The sequence below is a fragment of the Urtica dioica genome, chromosome 6 (genome assembly GCF_054948205.1).
Source record: "Urtica dioica subsp. dioica isolate 48M chromosome 6, U.dioica_male_clone48M_v1_H2, whole genome shotgun sequence".
Taxonomy (NCBI): Eukaryota; Viridiplantae; Streptophyta; class Magnoliopsida; order Rosales; family Urticaceae; genus Urtica; species Urtica dioica.
Window position 1 is genome coordinate 5,617,948 of NC_142761.1, and position 13,771 is coordinate 5,631,718.

Genomic DNA, 13,771 nt, shown 5'->3' on the forward strand with positions numbered 1-13,771 from the left:
TTTTTGAATTTCCTAGGGGGACAAAGTGGTCCACTTAGGAAAAAAGGACAGGTAATTTAGTTAATACGACAGAGGTACGGAATAGGACTCCCGACTGTCCTTCCTAATTTTGTACCTCTCTCTTTTTATTATTTTATTATTAAGTTACTTAAATAAAATATCTAATGATCAATTAATTTTAATTGTTCTGTTTTATTATATATTTATTCTAACGATAAAACCCGCGAAGAGAGAGCTGGTTCCTGAATCCATGGTCTATCTTCTCGCTCATTTTATCTCCGTTTCGTCTGCCTTTTTTTTCTTCGTTCAGTTTTTTCATTTAATTTTATTTCTCTTTATTAGGTTGCCTTTTTTTTTGTTTTCCCCAATTTCTATTTGAATCGCAATAACTTTTGAGATTCTCACTGATTTCTTCTTTTTAATTTTTTTTGGCCGATTCTTTCTTTTTAATAAATATTAAAGGTCAACCTTTTCGTCTCTATCTCCGATTTTTCTTTATAAATACGTGTATAAATTTATGTATTATGTATATTTGTTTGAGTGTATGAGTATTGCACGCGTGCTTGTGGGTTTCTTCCTCTGGTGTTAATTACGCTTGAAAGGTATGGTTTTTTTAATTTTCAATTTTGTTTATAATAATTCTTTTGGGGTTGCGACTTTTATTTATTTTGTTATTGGTAAAAGAATTGCTGGGTCTTTGGTCTTCGTTCATTGAATGTTGCGAATTGGGTCGTTTCTTAGGGTTTACATGTTCATTCTCTTTGGGAGTCTTTTATTTAATTGAATTCGGGAAAAAATCAGCAACATGGTTGGTGATGTGGGTATTTGAAGTTTGGAACAGCAAAATTGAAATTAAAAAATATATATATTTGAAAACTCAGTTTTATGGAGTTTTCTCTTTTGGTGGGTTGAGAAGATTGAATTTGTTCTTTTTTCTTGAGGGGTTTTTACAGGTCAACAATTGTGGCATATATTGAACAGGAAATTTCCTAGGTTTTATCTGTGAACCAAGAATTGTTATCTCGATGAGAGAAAAAAGTCAATACCTTTTTGTGTATTAGTCTCAGCTTTTTATATAAATATCGTTCTTTGTCAAACCCTTCAAAGTTTGAAGAGCTCTCTTCTTCTCTCTTCCTCAGCCATGGATTCTTCGAAGGGAATCGGAGGAACAACGATGACGGGAAGTATAAGCAGCAAAGACATGATCTTCAGGGCCGATCAGATCGATCTGAAGAACATTGATATCCAGTTGGAGAAGCATTTCAGCAAAGTCTTCTCACGCAATGGGAACAACAATAACAACAACTACAACAACAGGCCGAGAGAAGAGTGGGAGATCGATTTGGCCAAATTGAACATCCGATACGTCGTGGCTCAAGGGACGTACGGTATCGTCTACAGAGGCACTTACGACTCCCAAGACGTCGCGGGTATTAAAAAAAGATTCGATCTTTAATAAATAATAAGATTCGGGTTGAGATTATTTGGCGCGAAATTCTATTTTCTTTCGTAACGTGTAGGAATATACGGAAACTAGGGCTATTCTTTATTAGGTGAATCTTTCTTTCTTTCTTTCAATGATTAACGAATCGATGTTTTTTTTTTCCCAGTTAAGGTTTTGGATTGGGGAGAAGATGGTATCGCAACTTCCGCCGAAACGGCGGCTCTGAGGGCTTCGTTCCGTCAAGAAGTCGCTGTTTGGCACAAACTCGATCACCCCAATGTCACCAAGGTGCGAAATCCCGTTCCTTATTAGCCTCTTGGGTTTTGTTCTAAAAAATTGTAGATTAATTTTTTTTTTTTTTAATAATCTATAGTTTGTGGGAGCTTCAATGGGAGCTTCGGATCTAAAGATTCCGGCGCAAAACCAGTCGAGCCAAGGCGGGGAGTCTCACACCTCGAAGGCGTGTTGTGTGGTGGTCGAGTATCTCGCCGGTGGGACCCTCAAACAGTTCCTCATAAGAAACACCCGAAAGAAGCTCGCATTCAAAGTCGTGATTCAGATCGCTCTCGACCTCTCTAGAGGGTTGGGCTTCTTTTTTTTTTCTCTTTTTTTTTGTCATCGAAACGTTTTTCTCGTGATTAATTCATTTTGCCGGTCTGGGATCTTTTTTTTTTCAGTCTTAGCTATTTGCATTCGAAGAAGATCGTTCACCGCGACGTCAAGACCGAGAACATGTTGCTTGACTTGAAACAGAATCTGAAGATTGCCGATTTCGGGGTTGCCCGCGTTGAAGCTCAGAACCCGAGAGACATGACCGGCGAAACCGGAACCCTCGGCTACATGGCTCCAGAGGTATTGTGGGTCATTTTAAAATGTGACTTGGCTGTTATTTTATTTCTATCTCTCTCTCTCTCTCTGATTAAACTCTCGCCTTGTTTCTGTTGTATGTAATTCCAGGTTCTTGACGGTAAGCCTTACAATAGAAGGTGTGACGTGTACAGTTTCGGGATTTGTTTGTGGGAAGTTTATTGCTGCGATATGCCATATCCCGATCTTAGCTTTGCCGAAGTTTCGTCCGCCGTTGTCGCTCAGGTCAGTTTAGTCCCATCGAAACACTCTCGTGCTCGAGCTGAATTAAGTGTAGATCTACATATTTATTTCGTGTCTTGAATTTGGAACTGATTACATGCCAGCAGTTTCATTCATGGTCAACATTTAATCTGTTATTTGAACTTCTATGCATAGACTATCCAAAAAGCGTTAACACTTAACAGTGTATGTATATGTTAACAACAGAGGTAACGCAATTTCGGAGACTGCATTTTATAATATGTTTCTTTGCTGTTAGCCATGGACTGTTAGTCTGGTTCGAAGATCAGAAATTTGTATGGAAGCTTTTTTATCTTTTAGTAAATTCAATTATGCAGTGGTGGAGCCAAATTTCATGTTTTATTTTATTTTATAGATCTAATAAAATTTTAGTAGGTCTTTTGAAATTTTATTTATCTATCTATTTTGATAGCTTTAATTTATTAAGGTTTACAACAAAGTTAACAATTGATAGCTCCTAAATTTCTCCGTTACTATAAATTCAAGTATATAGATTTACGTTGGACTATAAATTAACAATCAATGGCTCCTAAATTTCTCCGTTACTAAAACTTTCTCCGCTACAAAATTAACAATTGATGGCTCCTAGAATAATAATAATATATATTTTTTTCTTTCTAAAAGAACTATAGACATGTGGCCCGCCCTGTAAAATATTATTTCTTCCTCACTTGGCGTTCTTTTATTTATTGTTCTTCAGAATTTACGGCCCGAGATCCCGCGGTGCTGTCCGAGCAGTCTAGCGAACATAATGAGGCGGTGCTGGGACGCGAATCCGGACAGAAGGCCCGAAATGAACGAAGTCGTGACTATGTTGGAGGCCATTGACACGAGCAAAGGCGGAGGAATGATTCCCGAAGATCAGGCCCGCAGTTGTTTCTGCTTCGGCCCGACTCGAGGCCCGTGAATTTCGCTACATATTATGAGGACGACGATGAGGATGTTCATAACAAGGCTCTTTTTTATATTTTGCCTTGTGGTGAAAAAAAGGAGTGATGAGTAGAGATTGGGGGTGTGATGGTTGAATTGAGATTCAGGGTGTTTGCAGGTTTTTATTTTTATTTTTTATTTTTAATTGGTATTACATTTTAGAGTGATTCAACCGTTTGCTTGTAATATAATGCTTTTTGATTCAGAAGTCTTGGAAGGGTTGATTCAAATTAGTTCTCTTGGTTCAGTGAGCTGAGCAGAAATAAAATGTCAAAAGAAATTTGGGGAATATTCTTAGATCCGATTCATTTTTTTTTTATTATTATTATTGGTATTGTTTGGCATAGCTTTGCTTTTACAAAAGTTTTTTTTTTTTTCAAAATTGCCCTGTTTGTTTCTTCATTTGAAAACTTGAACAGTTTTTTGAAAAAATTGAATTGACTGTTTGTTTGATGATTCTCAGAATACAACTCAAAAGTTTTCAAACTGTTTTCTGTTTTAATGAAGAAAATCAGAAAACTGTTTTTAGGTGTTTTCTAATTTTTTCACTCTACTTTTTTAACTTTTTTTTTTCTTTTTTTTTAATATATCATCTTGACATTTCATTCACTCATATCAACGTCATTTCATTTTCCTCACTTTTGATTATCGAATTTGTTTTCGTTACCTGAAAAACTTAAGTTTTACAATTATGGCGAACTTTAAATAATCGGAACTCCATTTTACAAACTATTAATTGGTCGTGATCCTCTCGTCGAACACATGAGTTTTCACTATTTTTAGTCAACATTAGGTATCAAAATTTGATATTTGTTGTATCGACTACAAAGACAAACGGTGTTTTCCGATGAACTTGTGAACAATCATTATTACTAAAGGTACGACCATTATATTTGCAGCAAAGACTTTCAATTAGTATATATCTCGACGCCTAATTCTTATGTGAATTATTACAATACAATTACAAAAAACTGAATAAAAAAAAACTGAAATCCTTACAAAACAGTTATTTGAAAACAACTGCAAAAAAATTTTAGACTACAACTATATGAAAACAAAAACAGTTTGAGTGAACTACCAAACAGATTGTTTTTCAATTTTCTTCTACATTTTGCAAAAGCATTTTTCAAATTTTACTAAAAATTATTTTTATCAAACACTTCAAAACGGTTGAGCTTCTATAAAAAAAACGTCCCAAATACTTTATCGAGAACTGTAAAAATATTTTAAAATATTTTATTTTTAAATGAAATTGATAAAAATGAAAAAAAGGCAAACAATAAAACGAATAAAGGAAAATGATAGATATATATTATGTGTTTAAGTGAAATATAGAGTTTAATTTTTTGTTTTAAAATGACGAAATTATATACCAAAGTGTATAATTGTGTTACAAATATTTATTTTATTGACTTTTCATTAATGTTGACTTTGATTTTTGTATGTGAACTCATTTTACCCTTATTCATTTGCGCATTATAGTCTTATATGTAATTTGTGGTAAAAAAAAAAATAAACAAAAAACACTGATCTTTGAAATATGAAATATCGTGGAAAACACATACAGAGAGAAAGATAAAAACCGATATTAGAAAATCATCAAAATCACCGATTCGAGAGTGAAATTCTAAAATCAAAGTCGCAATTTGAGAGAGATAAATTTTATTAGTCTATTTTGATTTAGTTCTATTTCAAAATTGGGGATTGAGAAATAATTTTTTTTTTTTAATAAATTACATATATGTTTATAAGGTACTGATAAATAAGGACAAAATGAGGTTTACATATAAATATCAGAGTCGAAATGTCAATACAAGAAAAATTTGTGGCATAGTTATCTATGCTAGGATATAATTTTGTTATTTTAATTAAACAGAAAGTACAAACTTGATATTTATGAAAGTCAAATATTAAAGTCGATATTTTTACTTAAACAACGTCATTTTCTCAAAGAATAATTATAAAAGTAGTATCACTATTTTATAAAATTAAAAAATAGTCGGTATTCACGGAATTAAATTTGGAAAGTTGATATGTCAGAGAATTTCTTAAACAAAATATGCGAGAGAATACTATTTTATTCAAATGATTTAAGTATTCAAATTATTCATTACGTTCAAAGTGCTACAGTATTGTCTGACTTTGAATGGTGACATTTGTTCTATGGGCCACTTATTTTATGCCTCATTCTCGTGTATTATAATCGGTGATATATAAAATGCACATAACCTTCCAATTATATAATTAAGTATAAAATATGCTACTATATACTAAAATATAAAAGCATTTTGACATTGAACACAAACCTTCCAATCTATACATTAACGAAAATATGACCATAGCTATTAAGGGAAAAAACATGCAGTGTTCTTTCTCATCGTATATGATATCAATTAATAAACTAATAGGTCGCTATCGTTAGCGTCTGTCTTCCGCAAGCAATTGTTTGTGATTAATTAATTAATTTTCTTGACTTTTAATTATTTGAATATCTCGAATAAAAAATTAGTACAATGAAATCACTAATTAAGCTAGAGTTTTACCAAAATTTGGTCCGCATTATTATTATTTTTGTGAAACTACACAAAATTTAACAAAGTGATAAAAACAAAATATGTGCATTTTTATATGAATACTCTTAGGCTCCGTTTGGAACCCGAAAAATAACAGAGAGAAAATAAAAATAATAGAGAAAATGAAAATGTAAGAGAAAATAATAGAAAAAGTCAAAATTCTAATTGTATTTGAAAGTCAAAGAAAATATTATAGAAAATTGACGGGAAAGTAACGATGAGACTAGGGACGGAGCTAACTCAAGTCCAGGGTGGGCTCTAGCTCCCTCCCCCTCAAATTTTTTTTATTTATATTTTTTGCACTTTTGACCCATTTTTTTTAAAAAATTTCATTTTTACCATGAATTTTTTTTAATTATAGCCCCCCTAAATTTTTTTATTTACATTTTTTGCCCATTTTTAAAAAGTTTTACATTTTTACCCTAAAAAATTTACACTTTTGACCCATTTTTTTTAAAAAATTTCATTTTTACCATGATTTTTTTTAATTAGCCCCCCTAAATTTTTTATTTACATTTTTTGCCCATTTTAAAGAAGTTTTACATTTTTACCCTAAAAAATTTACACTTTTGACCCATTTTTTTAAAAAATTTTCATTTTTATCATGATTTTTTTTAATTAGCCCCCCTTAAATTTTTTTATTTACATTTTTTGTCCATTTTTAAAAAGTTTTACATTTTTACCCTAGACAAATGTGATCCCCTCATAGACAAATGTGGAGAGATTCTAATTTTCCATTTGATTTTCAAAGGAAAATGAAATCTTCATTTTAGTTATACACTTTCCCTCGCATTTTCCATCATATTTTTTTTCTACCATATTTTCCTCAATCCAAACAACCTAAGTAAAATAGGAGGGATTTCTATTTTCCTTTCCCTCCTATTTTCCGGGTTCCAAACGGAGCCTTAATGTCTCATCTTTTCAAATGATTTTAGACATCATAGATTGCATCACGAGACAAACACACCGGGCTCCAAAAATGTCTTGGCGACATGTGGCGGTCTCGTCCCGTGCGGCATCAAGTGTGCCTTTAAAGCCATGCCAATTTCTCATATATTCCACTTCAATTTTTTTTAAAACAAATAACAAGCTTTTCATTAGATAATGGGTAAAAATACCCTCAAATAAAGATATCAAACACAAATTCATAAGAAAAATTAGGACTTCAAATTGAATACGATTCAAAATTAGAATTGATTGATGGCACGTCATGTGTAAATAATCGTACACACTATATTTTGAGCAACTATATGGCTCATTTAATAAACCCTGCAAGGTTAATAGATGAATCCAACCACCCGACAACCATCGACCACGAGAAATGACGTCTAAGTATCTGTACGGTTAAATCTCAAGTAGAAAAACTAGAAAGACAACGAATACGCCTTGGGAACATGAAACCACGACTGAAATGTGGAAACACAAAACCAAAATTCAAAATCCAAATACAACAAGATGAAAATGTTAATTAAAGAAAAAACATCAAAAAACAAAAGCATAACTATTCTGTTTGTTGAAGACGAGAGCTTCGCATTTGCCGACGGTTCCGGTCAATGAAGAAAGCAATTTTGGAAACAAAATCGCAATCTCATGACGATGGTGGTGAAGAAACGGAGAAAGAAAAAACTCATTTGCAGTAATAAGAGAAAAAAAACCCAAAAAACTTATAAAATATATTTTAGCTCCCCCGCAAATAAAAATTGAGATACAAAAGTCTCTACAAAGAGAGGCGGCGTTTAAAGCAAAATAATAATAATAATAAAAAAGATTAAAGGTTTGGTAGAGAGAAAAAGGGAGAGGGATGAAACAATTAATGTTTGAATATTTGTTTCAAAACCTATATATATTTGCAGCACACTTTTCATATATTTATGCCAAGAGATAATATTTATTTTCTATGTGTTGGTGTTTAATATATATATATATATATATATATATATATATATATATATTCTGTAAAAGGGCACATATCTTTTTTTTTTATATATATTTTCAATATATAACAAATGCTTGTTGAATTTTGTTTAATTTCATACATGAACACTAAATATCTCGTTATTATTCTCAAATTTAGTTAATAGATTATTTATACCACATGTCAATTACCATAAAACTTCTATGGATCGAGATGAGGAAAATCAATTATAACAACGTCTCTAACTTGTGGACCTTTATCTGCTGACCGCTGAATTGTTGGGCCAACCATTATTTGGCCCAGCAATAATCGCACGTGAGCATAATGGATCGATGACATTCTAACCCGCTGATGTCATATTTGAGCAGTAGAATTTATGCCTCCTTTCAAGTTTGTTTCAAAATCGGTGTAAAATTATATGAAAATGTGTATTATTAAGAGAAAAACATGAAAATTCCATACAAATATATTATTCTAAAAGTAGGAACAATTGATTCATATTTTTTTTTTCTTAATTATTCTAACTGGCTTTGCTTTGCCGTGTCCTTGCTTTAATCTTTAAGAGTCTGTGTTAATGACGTACTCCCACTTTTGTCATGAATGAAGAACTTTGCTTCTCTCATCTTTTCTTTAGTATGAACTACAAATCCACACCCTGAATAAAAAAAAAAAAAAAAAACCACTACCTTCAAAGATATAAAATCAAACTTATTTTAACACACGCAAAATAAACTTCACATATGGTAATCATAAGTGTAATACCATTAATAATATAAATATTCAACAAAAATATGTTTGTCAACTATCTCCACCATGAATTTCATCTTCAAACTCTTTACTCCAATATTCCTCATTCACACCACACAAAACATGAGAAACCTGCAAAGAAAAAACACACACACACACACACACACACAACTTCAAAACTTTACTTTTCTTGCTTTTTGCGATGCAAAAGTATTGATCAAATCATTATATTCTATTTTTTTTTTTTTCAGCACATCATTTTCAATAGACAATATAGCCAACCCAGATAACCGTTCATATGACATCGCTGACTTCAAGTAAGTTTTTATTAATTTCAACTTTGAAAAGCTTCTCTCTACAGACGCAACCGTCACGGGAATTAATAATAATATTCTGTAAGCAATACATGTATTCGGAAAAGAATCCACCTTTTTTTTTTTTATGTAATCAAGTATTTCTTGGACCATTAGTTTGCTCTCGAAAAACAACTCTTAATATTTTTAATTCCGAAAACAAGTCTAAACCATCAATATCCGAAGATTCCTCATGTTTTAAAATATTTTCAAGATTCAAGAATATGTTTTCAAAACATTTTCGTCCAATACTTTCAGCTTATCAAAAGTAAAAAGAAATCCAAAATTTTTATCATACTCTTGAAACTGCTCAAATCTAATTTGAATTGAGGAAACAACTTGATCAACCATGTATAAAAAATAATCAATTCGAAATGATTCTTCAAGAGATTTAGTATCATCGGAAACTATTGGCTCATCGAATTGTCTCTTCCTACGAATCACACGTCTTTCACGAAATTGAGATTTTACTCCCATCTCATTTGCGATTTCTTTTGCCAAAATTATGGCAGATGTGAATCCATTTTCTCTAGAATTATCAAAATATGAAACAAGACCTTTGAATTGATCTAATGCCAAATCGATATGCATATCTTTACTTTGTAACCTCTTGCTAACCAAATTAATAGCATGTAAGATATCATACCAAATATGAAACAAGACGGGTCAAAAATATTGGTAGAATTTTCACTAAAATCACATTTATCACCCTTGGTGTCCATATCAATTTCCTCTTCTTCTATGATTTTTTTCACCTTATTCATCAACCATTACAATATCACATGTTTCATCAATATTAATCTCTTTCTCTAGACCTTCTTCTACCACCACTTTGTCACGTCTCTTTGAATTGGGTAAATTTTCTTCTCTTATTGTTGCTTCACTTGAAGTTTCATGTCTTTTTGTAAGAAATTTTTAAAGTGCTCCTTTTTTATATTGAATCATATTTAAATTAAACCAAGAACACACTACAATTCCAAGAAATAAAAATTCACACTTTGATAAAAAAAAAAAAATCACACTTGAACGCACACAAATTAATTTAAATCTAAGAAACAAGCAAGACACATTAAGAAGGAAAAATAAAATTAAGATAGATAAAACCTGAAATTAGTTCATTGTCTTCCTTCTTCATGTCGGTTTTGTTTGTGTCCATCTGACAAGTTGTTTCTTGATTCTTTGGAAAGAAGATGAAATGTCGATGTTTTGTTATACTTGAGTCAGTGGAGTGTCTTACACAAACAAAAAAAACTTGGAAAATTGCAAAAAGTAGGACTAAATTAAAGCCAATTTCCAATTTCCTACTATTTTCAAAAATTTACCAAACTAGGACTAGTAAAAAAAAAGTCAAATGAGATATACACCAAATTCTACCTATTATACCCTCATACTAATTACCAACCTACCATCTTCTCCAATAAAATCTCTTATTTTTTTCTCTTTCTTTCTCTTTTACCGCTCAGCCCATCGAAAAAAAAAAATTATCTTAGTCCTAGTTTGGTAAATTTTTGAAAAAAGTAGAAAATTGGAAATAGACCTTAATTTAGTCCTAGTTAAGAAAATGTCCTAAAAAACTTTGATATTTATTTATTGTGTGTGCCAGACTGCCGCCAGGCCCGATGTGTGCACGTGGGCCAGATTCCAACATTCAAAGCCTGTTTGGTTTGTAACTTCATGTGAATATTTCTTATTTTATTTTATTTTAAATATATAAATGAAAAACAAAATTGGGTCTTCAATCTTCTTATTGAGGGAGCCTAAAACCTTTGCTTTAGTTTCCTTGCAGGTGGGCCGGGCCTACCCAGAACCAAGTATAAGGATCAAATTATCCGTTCCTCCATATAACCTCAATATGCACTATCTCACACGTACTATATGTTAATGCAAAAAAGCAAATTAGCATTTAGAACCAACGTGATTTGGATAAGGGTTTCATTTTTTTTTTCGACAACACCGCACCAAATCCTCAACTAATCAATTATTTTGTTCCTTCATTTCATATGGTTCTTATAGTTAGCTATGGCGGTAGAGTGACATGCTACACATCCAGAGGGATTGAGGCCTTAATTTGTACTAGTAATTTGTTGCATCGTAATTGAGAGATTTCTATTATATATCTTATGCAATTTTGTTTACCTAATATTATTCTAGTAGATATATTTTTAAGTTCTTAATTACTGTTATAATTTATGATGTCGGGTTGAACAGAGAAGTAGATGATTTAACAGAAGATATATTCAACTTAAAAGTTTCAATGAAGAGTGCGTTCGTTTCTAAATGATCAAATCCTTTTGCTGACTAATCATATGTTTTTTCTGTAATGTTAAAGATCATTGTATTTGGATTTTATTTTCCTGTGCCAATTATTTATATATTTTGATTATCCTGTAATACATAGATATCATCTATTGAGACTAAATTAGCAAACAAAAAAAATTTATAATACAACTAAATAACCATTTAACACGATATTTAAATGATTTAATTTAGAAGGTTCAGGATTAAAAAAAAAACGACTGGATTTAATCTAAGTTTCAAACAAGATTAAATGAATGGTTGGAGTTGGATTTCACACAAAATAGTTGGATCGGCTTCAAGCATTTTTTACTTATTTCTAAAAACACAGTAAGCACAACATAATAACAACATGAAATAAAACACAATTTATTTTAAAAGGAAACGACTATATTAAATACAAGTACTAAGAAAACAAAACATATTTTACGTGAGTGAAATATGTTTTACAAATTAACCCTTGGACTTTGGGAAGAAGAGAGGTATACCATTATAGTAAAAATAAAAAATAAAAATAAAAATAAAAGAGAGATAGAGGACTACTATTTATTCCTCATTAATTTCAAGAGGGGCTCTTCGTATTTCTCTTCCACCAGTTTTTCAAGACGTTCAATCATAGGCTTTGTGAGAACTTCCTTCGAGCCATTCACTAGACCTTTTCTAAAGAAGGAACTATTTGGATACCCAATAGAGTTTATTCCTTGCTTGTTCACCTCCAAGTTCTTCAATTCCTCCAAACTACACAGCCTCGATAGCTCCTCGACTATTCCCATTTTCTCTTCTTCGGCCGAGAATGGAAACCCTAGAAAATCCGCTATCCTCTTCATTTGAAGGATGATATCCTCCGTTAAATCTTCGTATTTCAAGAACAGCACATTTTGAGGCCTTTCCAAGCTCGCATTCCAGAACTCGATTACGTGGTCCCAAAATGGCCCAAATGGATGGTTTCCTAGAAGAAACCTATGGAAAAGATCGTCCATTTTATCCGGCTCGAAAGAGTCTTTGCCGAGAGTTTTTGGGATAAAGAACCAAAGTGACACGAAAATGTCCATTGGATTTCTACAAATATAAACAACTTTAGAGCTTAGGTGATTTTTTAGAGAATGTGGCCACGATGCATAAGGGGTGTGAGTGGAAATGATTCTAGGTTGAGGCATATTTTCTAAAATATTTTTATCGGGCCTCAAGCTTAGTTCGAATTCAATGAAAGGAACAATGTCATGGGGATTGGCTTTGAATAAAGGATTGTTATTTGGTTGAAAATCATTACGATGGACGATTGAATGCGTGAGGGCTTTCAACCAAGTCGTTCCTGATTTTGGACAAGAAGCGATTATGATATCATTATTTTGAGCAACGAAATCTTTTTGAAAAGAGATCACACCTTTCATAAGGAACTTTGGGATCCAATGGCCTTGGTATAACAAATAATTATCTGGTCCTTCACTTTCTTCCTCCGGAAAGTTTATGAGTATTTCCTCCACCTCATCTGCATGGCTTTCCTCCATTGTTGAAAACTGATGTCGTTTATTATTTCTTTCTATCTTATTTGCTTGTTTGTGTTTTGGTTTATGGTGACTAGAGATTTGAGATTATTTAACATTTTATAGTGCATGGATCCAAGAGTTTCAACGTGTAATTTCATGCATTAAATAAGTAATAAATTATAATGGCCTAATTCTATCCTAATTCTTTTAATTGCATGGTCAATATTTGCCTAACTTATATCTCTTTGAGAGAAAAAAAAATATAAATATGCATATTCGTAATTTACGGTTACAACAATCATTCATTCAGTTTGACATTCATTGTCATCGATCACCGGCTTATACACTCCTTATTCCTTCATCAATATTTTCCTTATCCTTTTGAGTCCTTCCCACTATTGCAAACGCCTAATAAGAACTACAAATTCATACCTTTCTTTATTTTTATTGCACATGGCACTTTGGCATGGTTTATTTAAGCTGCTTTTAACTCATTTTTTTTAAGTTTAACCGCGTGTTTGGTAAAACATCTTTAGATAAAAGTTGTAAAAGCACTTTTGAGAAATTTAACGCTTGAATTTATAGCTTTTGAGAAACCGTTTTTTTTAAATATACTTTTAATACAATTACTTATATCCTTGCTCATAAATTGATATATTATCGCTCATAAAATACATGTATTTGTATTTGTGCCGAGTCAACCTCAACCTCCATATACGATCACAAAACATACATGGTCACAACTAAGCTATCTGCTATAATTTTTCTAACAAAATGTATCTTTTCAACAATAAATATTATATGTAGTTACAGTACAAATATCACACTCATTCTTTGGAGAACACCTGGGCATCTGTCTGCCGACATAGATTTCACTGCCTTTGCGATTTCCTCTGAGGTAAATTGATGCAGCAGAG

At 31.9% G+C, this 13,771-nt stretch overlaps 1 protein-coding gene and 1 pseudogene across 1 annotated transcript; one reads left to right on the forward strand and one right to left on the reverse strand.

Moving 5' to 3' along the window:
• The first annotated feature begins 255 nt into the window (after window positions 1–255).
• LOC149393112 (serine/threonine-protein kinase 52-like) lies at window positions 256–3,828 on the forward strand. The gene is made up of 7 exons (XM_089616957.1): window positions 256–602; window positions 1,140–1,430; window positions 1,611–1,732; window positions 1,818–2,026; window positions 2,122–2,296; window positions 2,402–2,536; window positions 3,255–3,828. Exons 2-7 carry the CDS (start codon window positions 1,142–1,144, stop codon window positions 3,459–3,461), a joined length of 1,137 nt encoding a protein of 378 aa, XP_089473083.1. The 5' UTR covers window positions 256–602; window positions 1,140–1,141; the 3' UTR covers window positions 3,462–3,828.
• Window positions 3,829–11,653: 7,825 nt separating this feature from the next.
• LOC149393113 (cytosolic sulfotransferase 15 pseudogene) lies at window positions 11,654–12,875 on the reverse strand (annotated as a pseudogene).
• Between the last annotated feature and the right edge of the window lie 896 nt (window positions 12,876–13,771).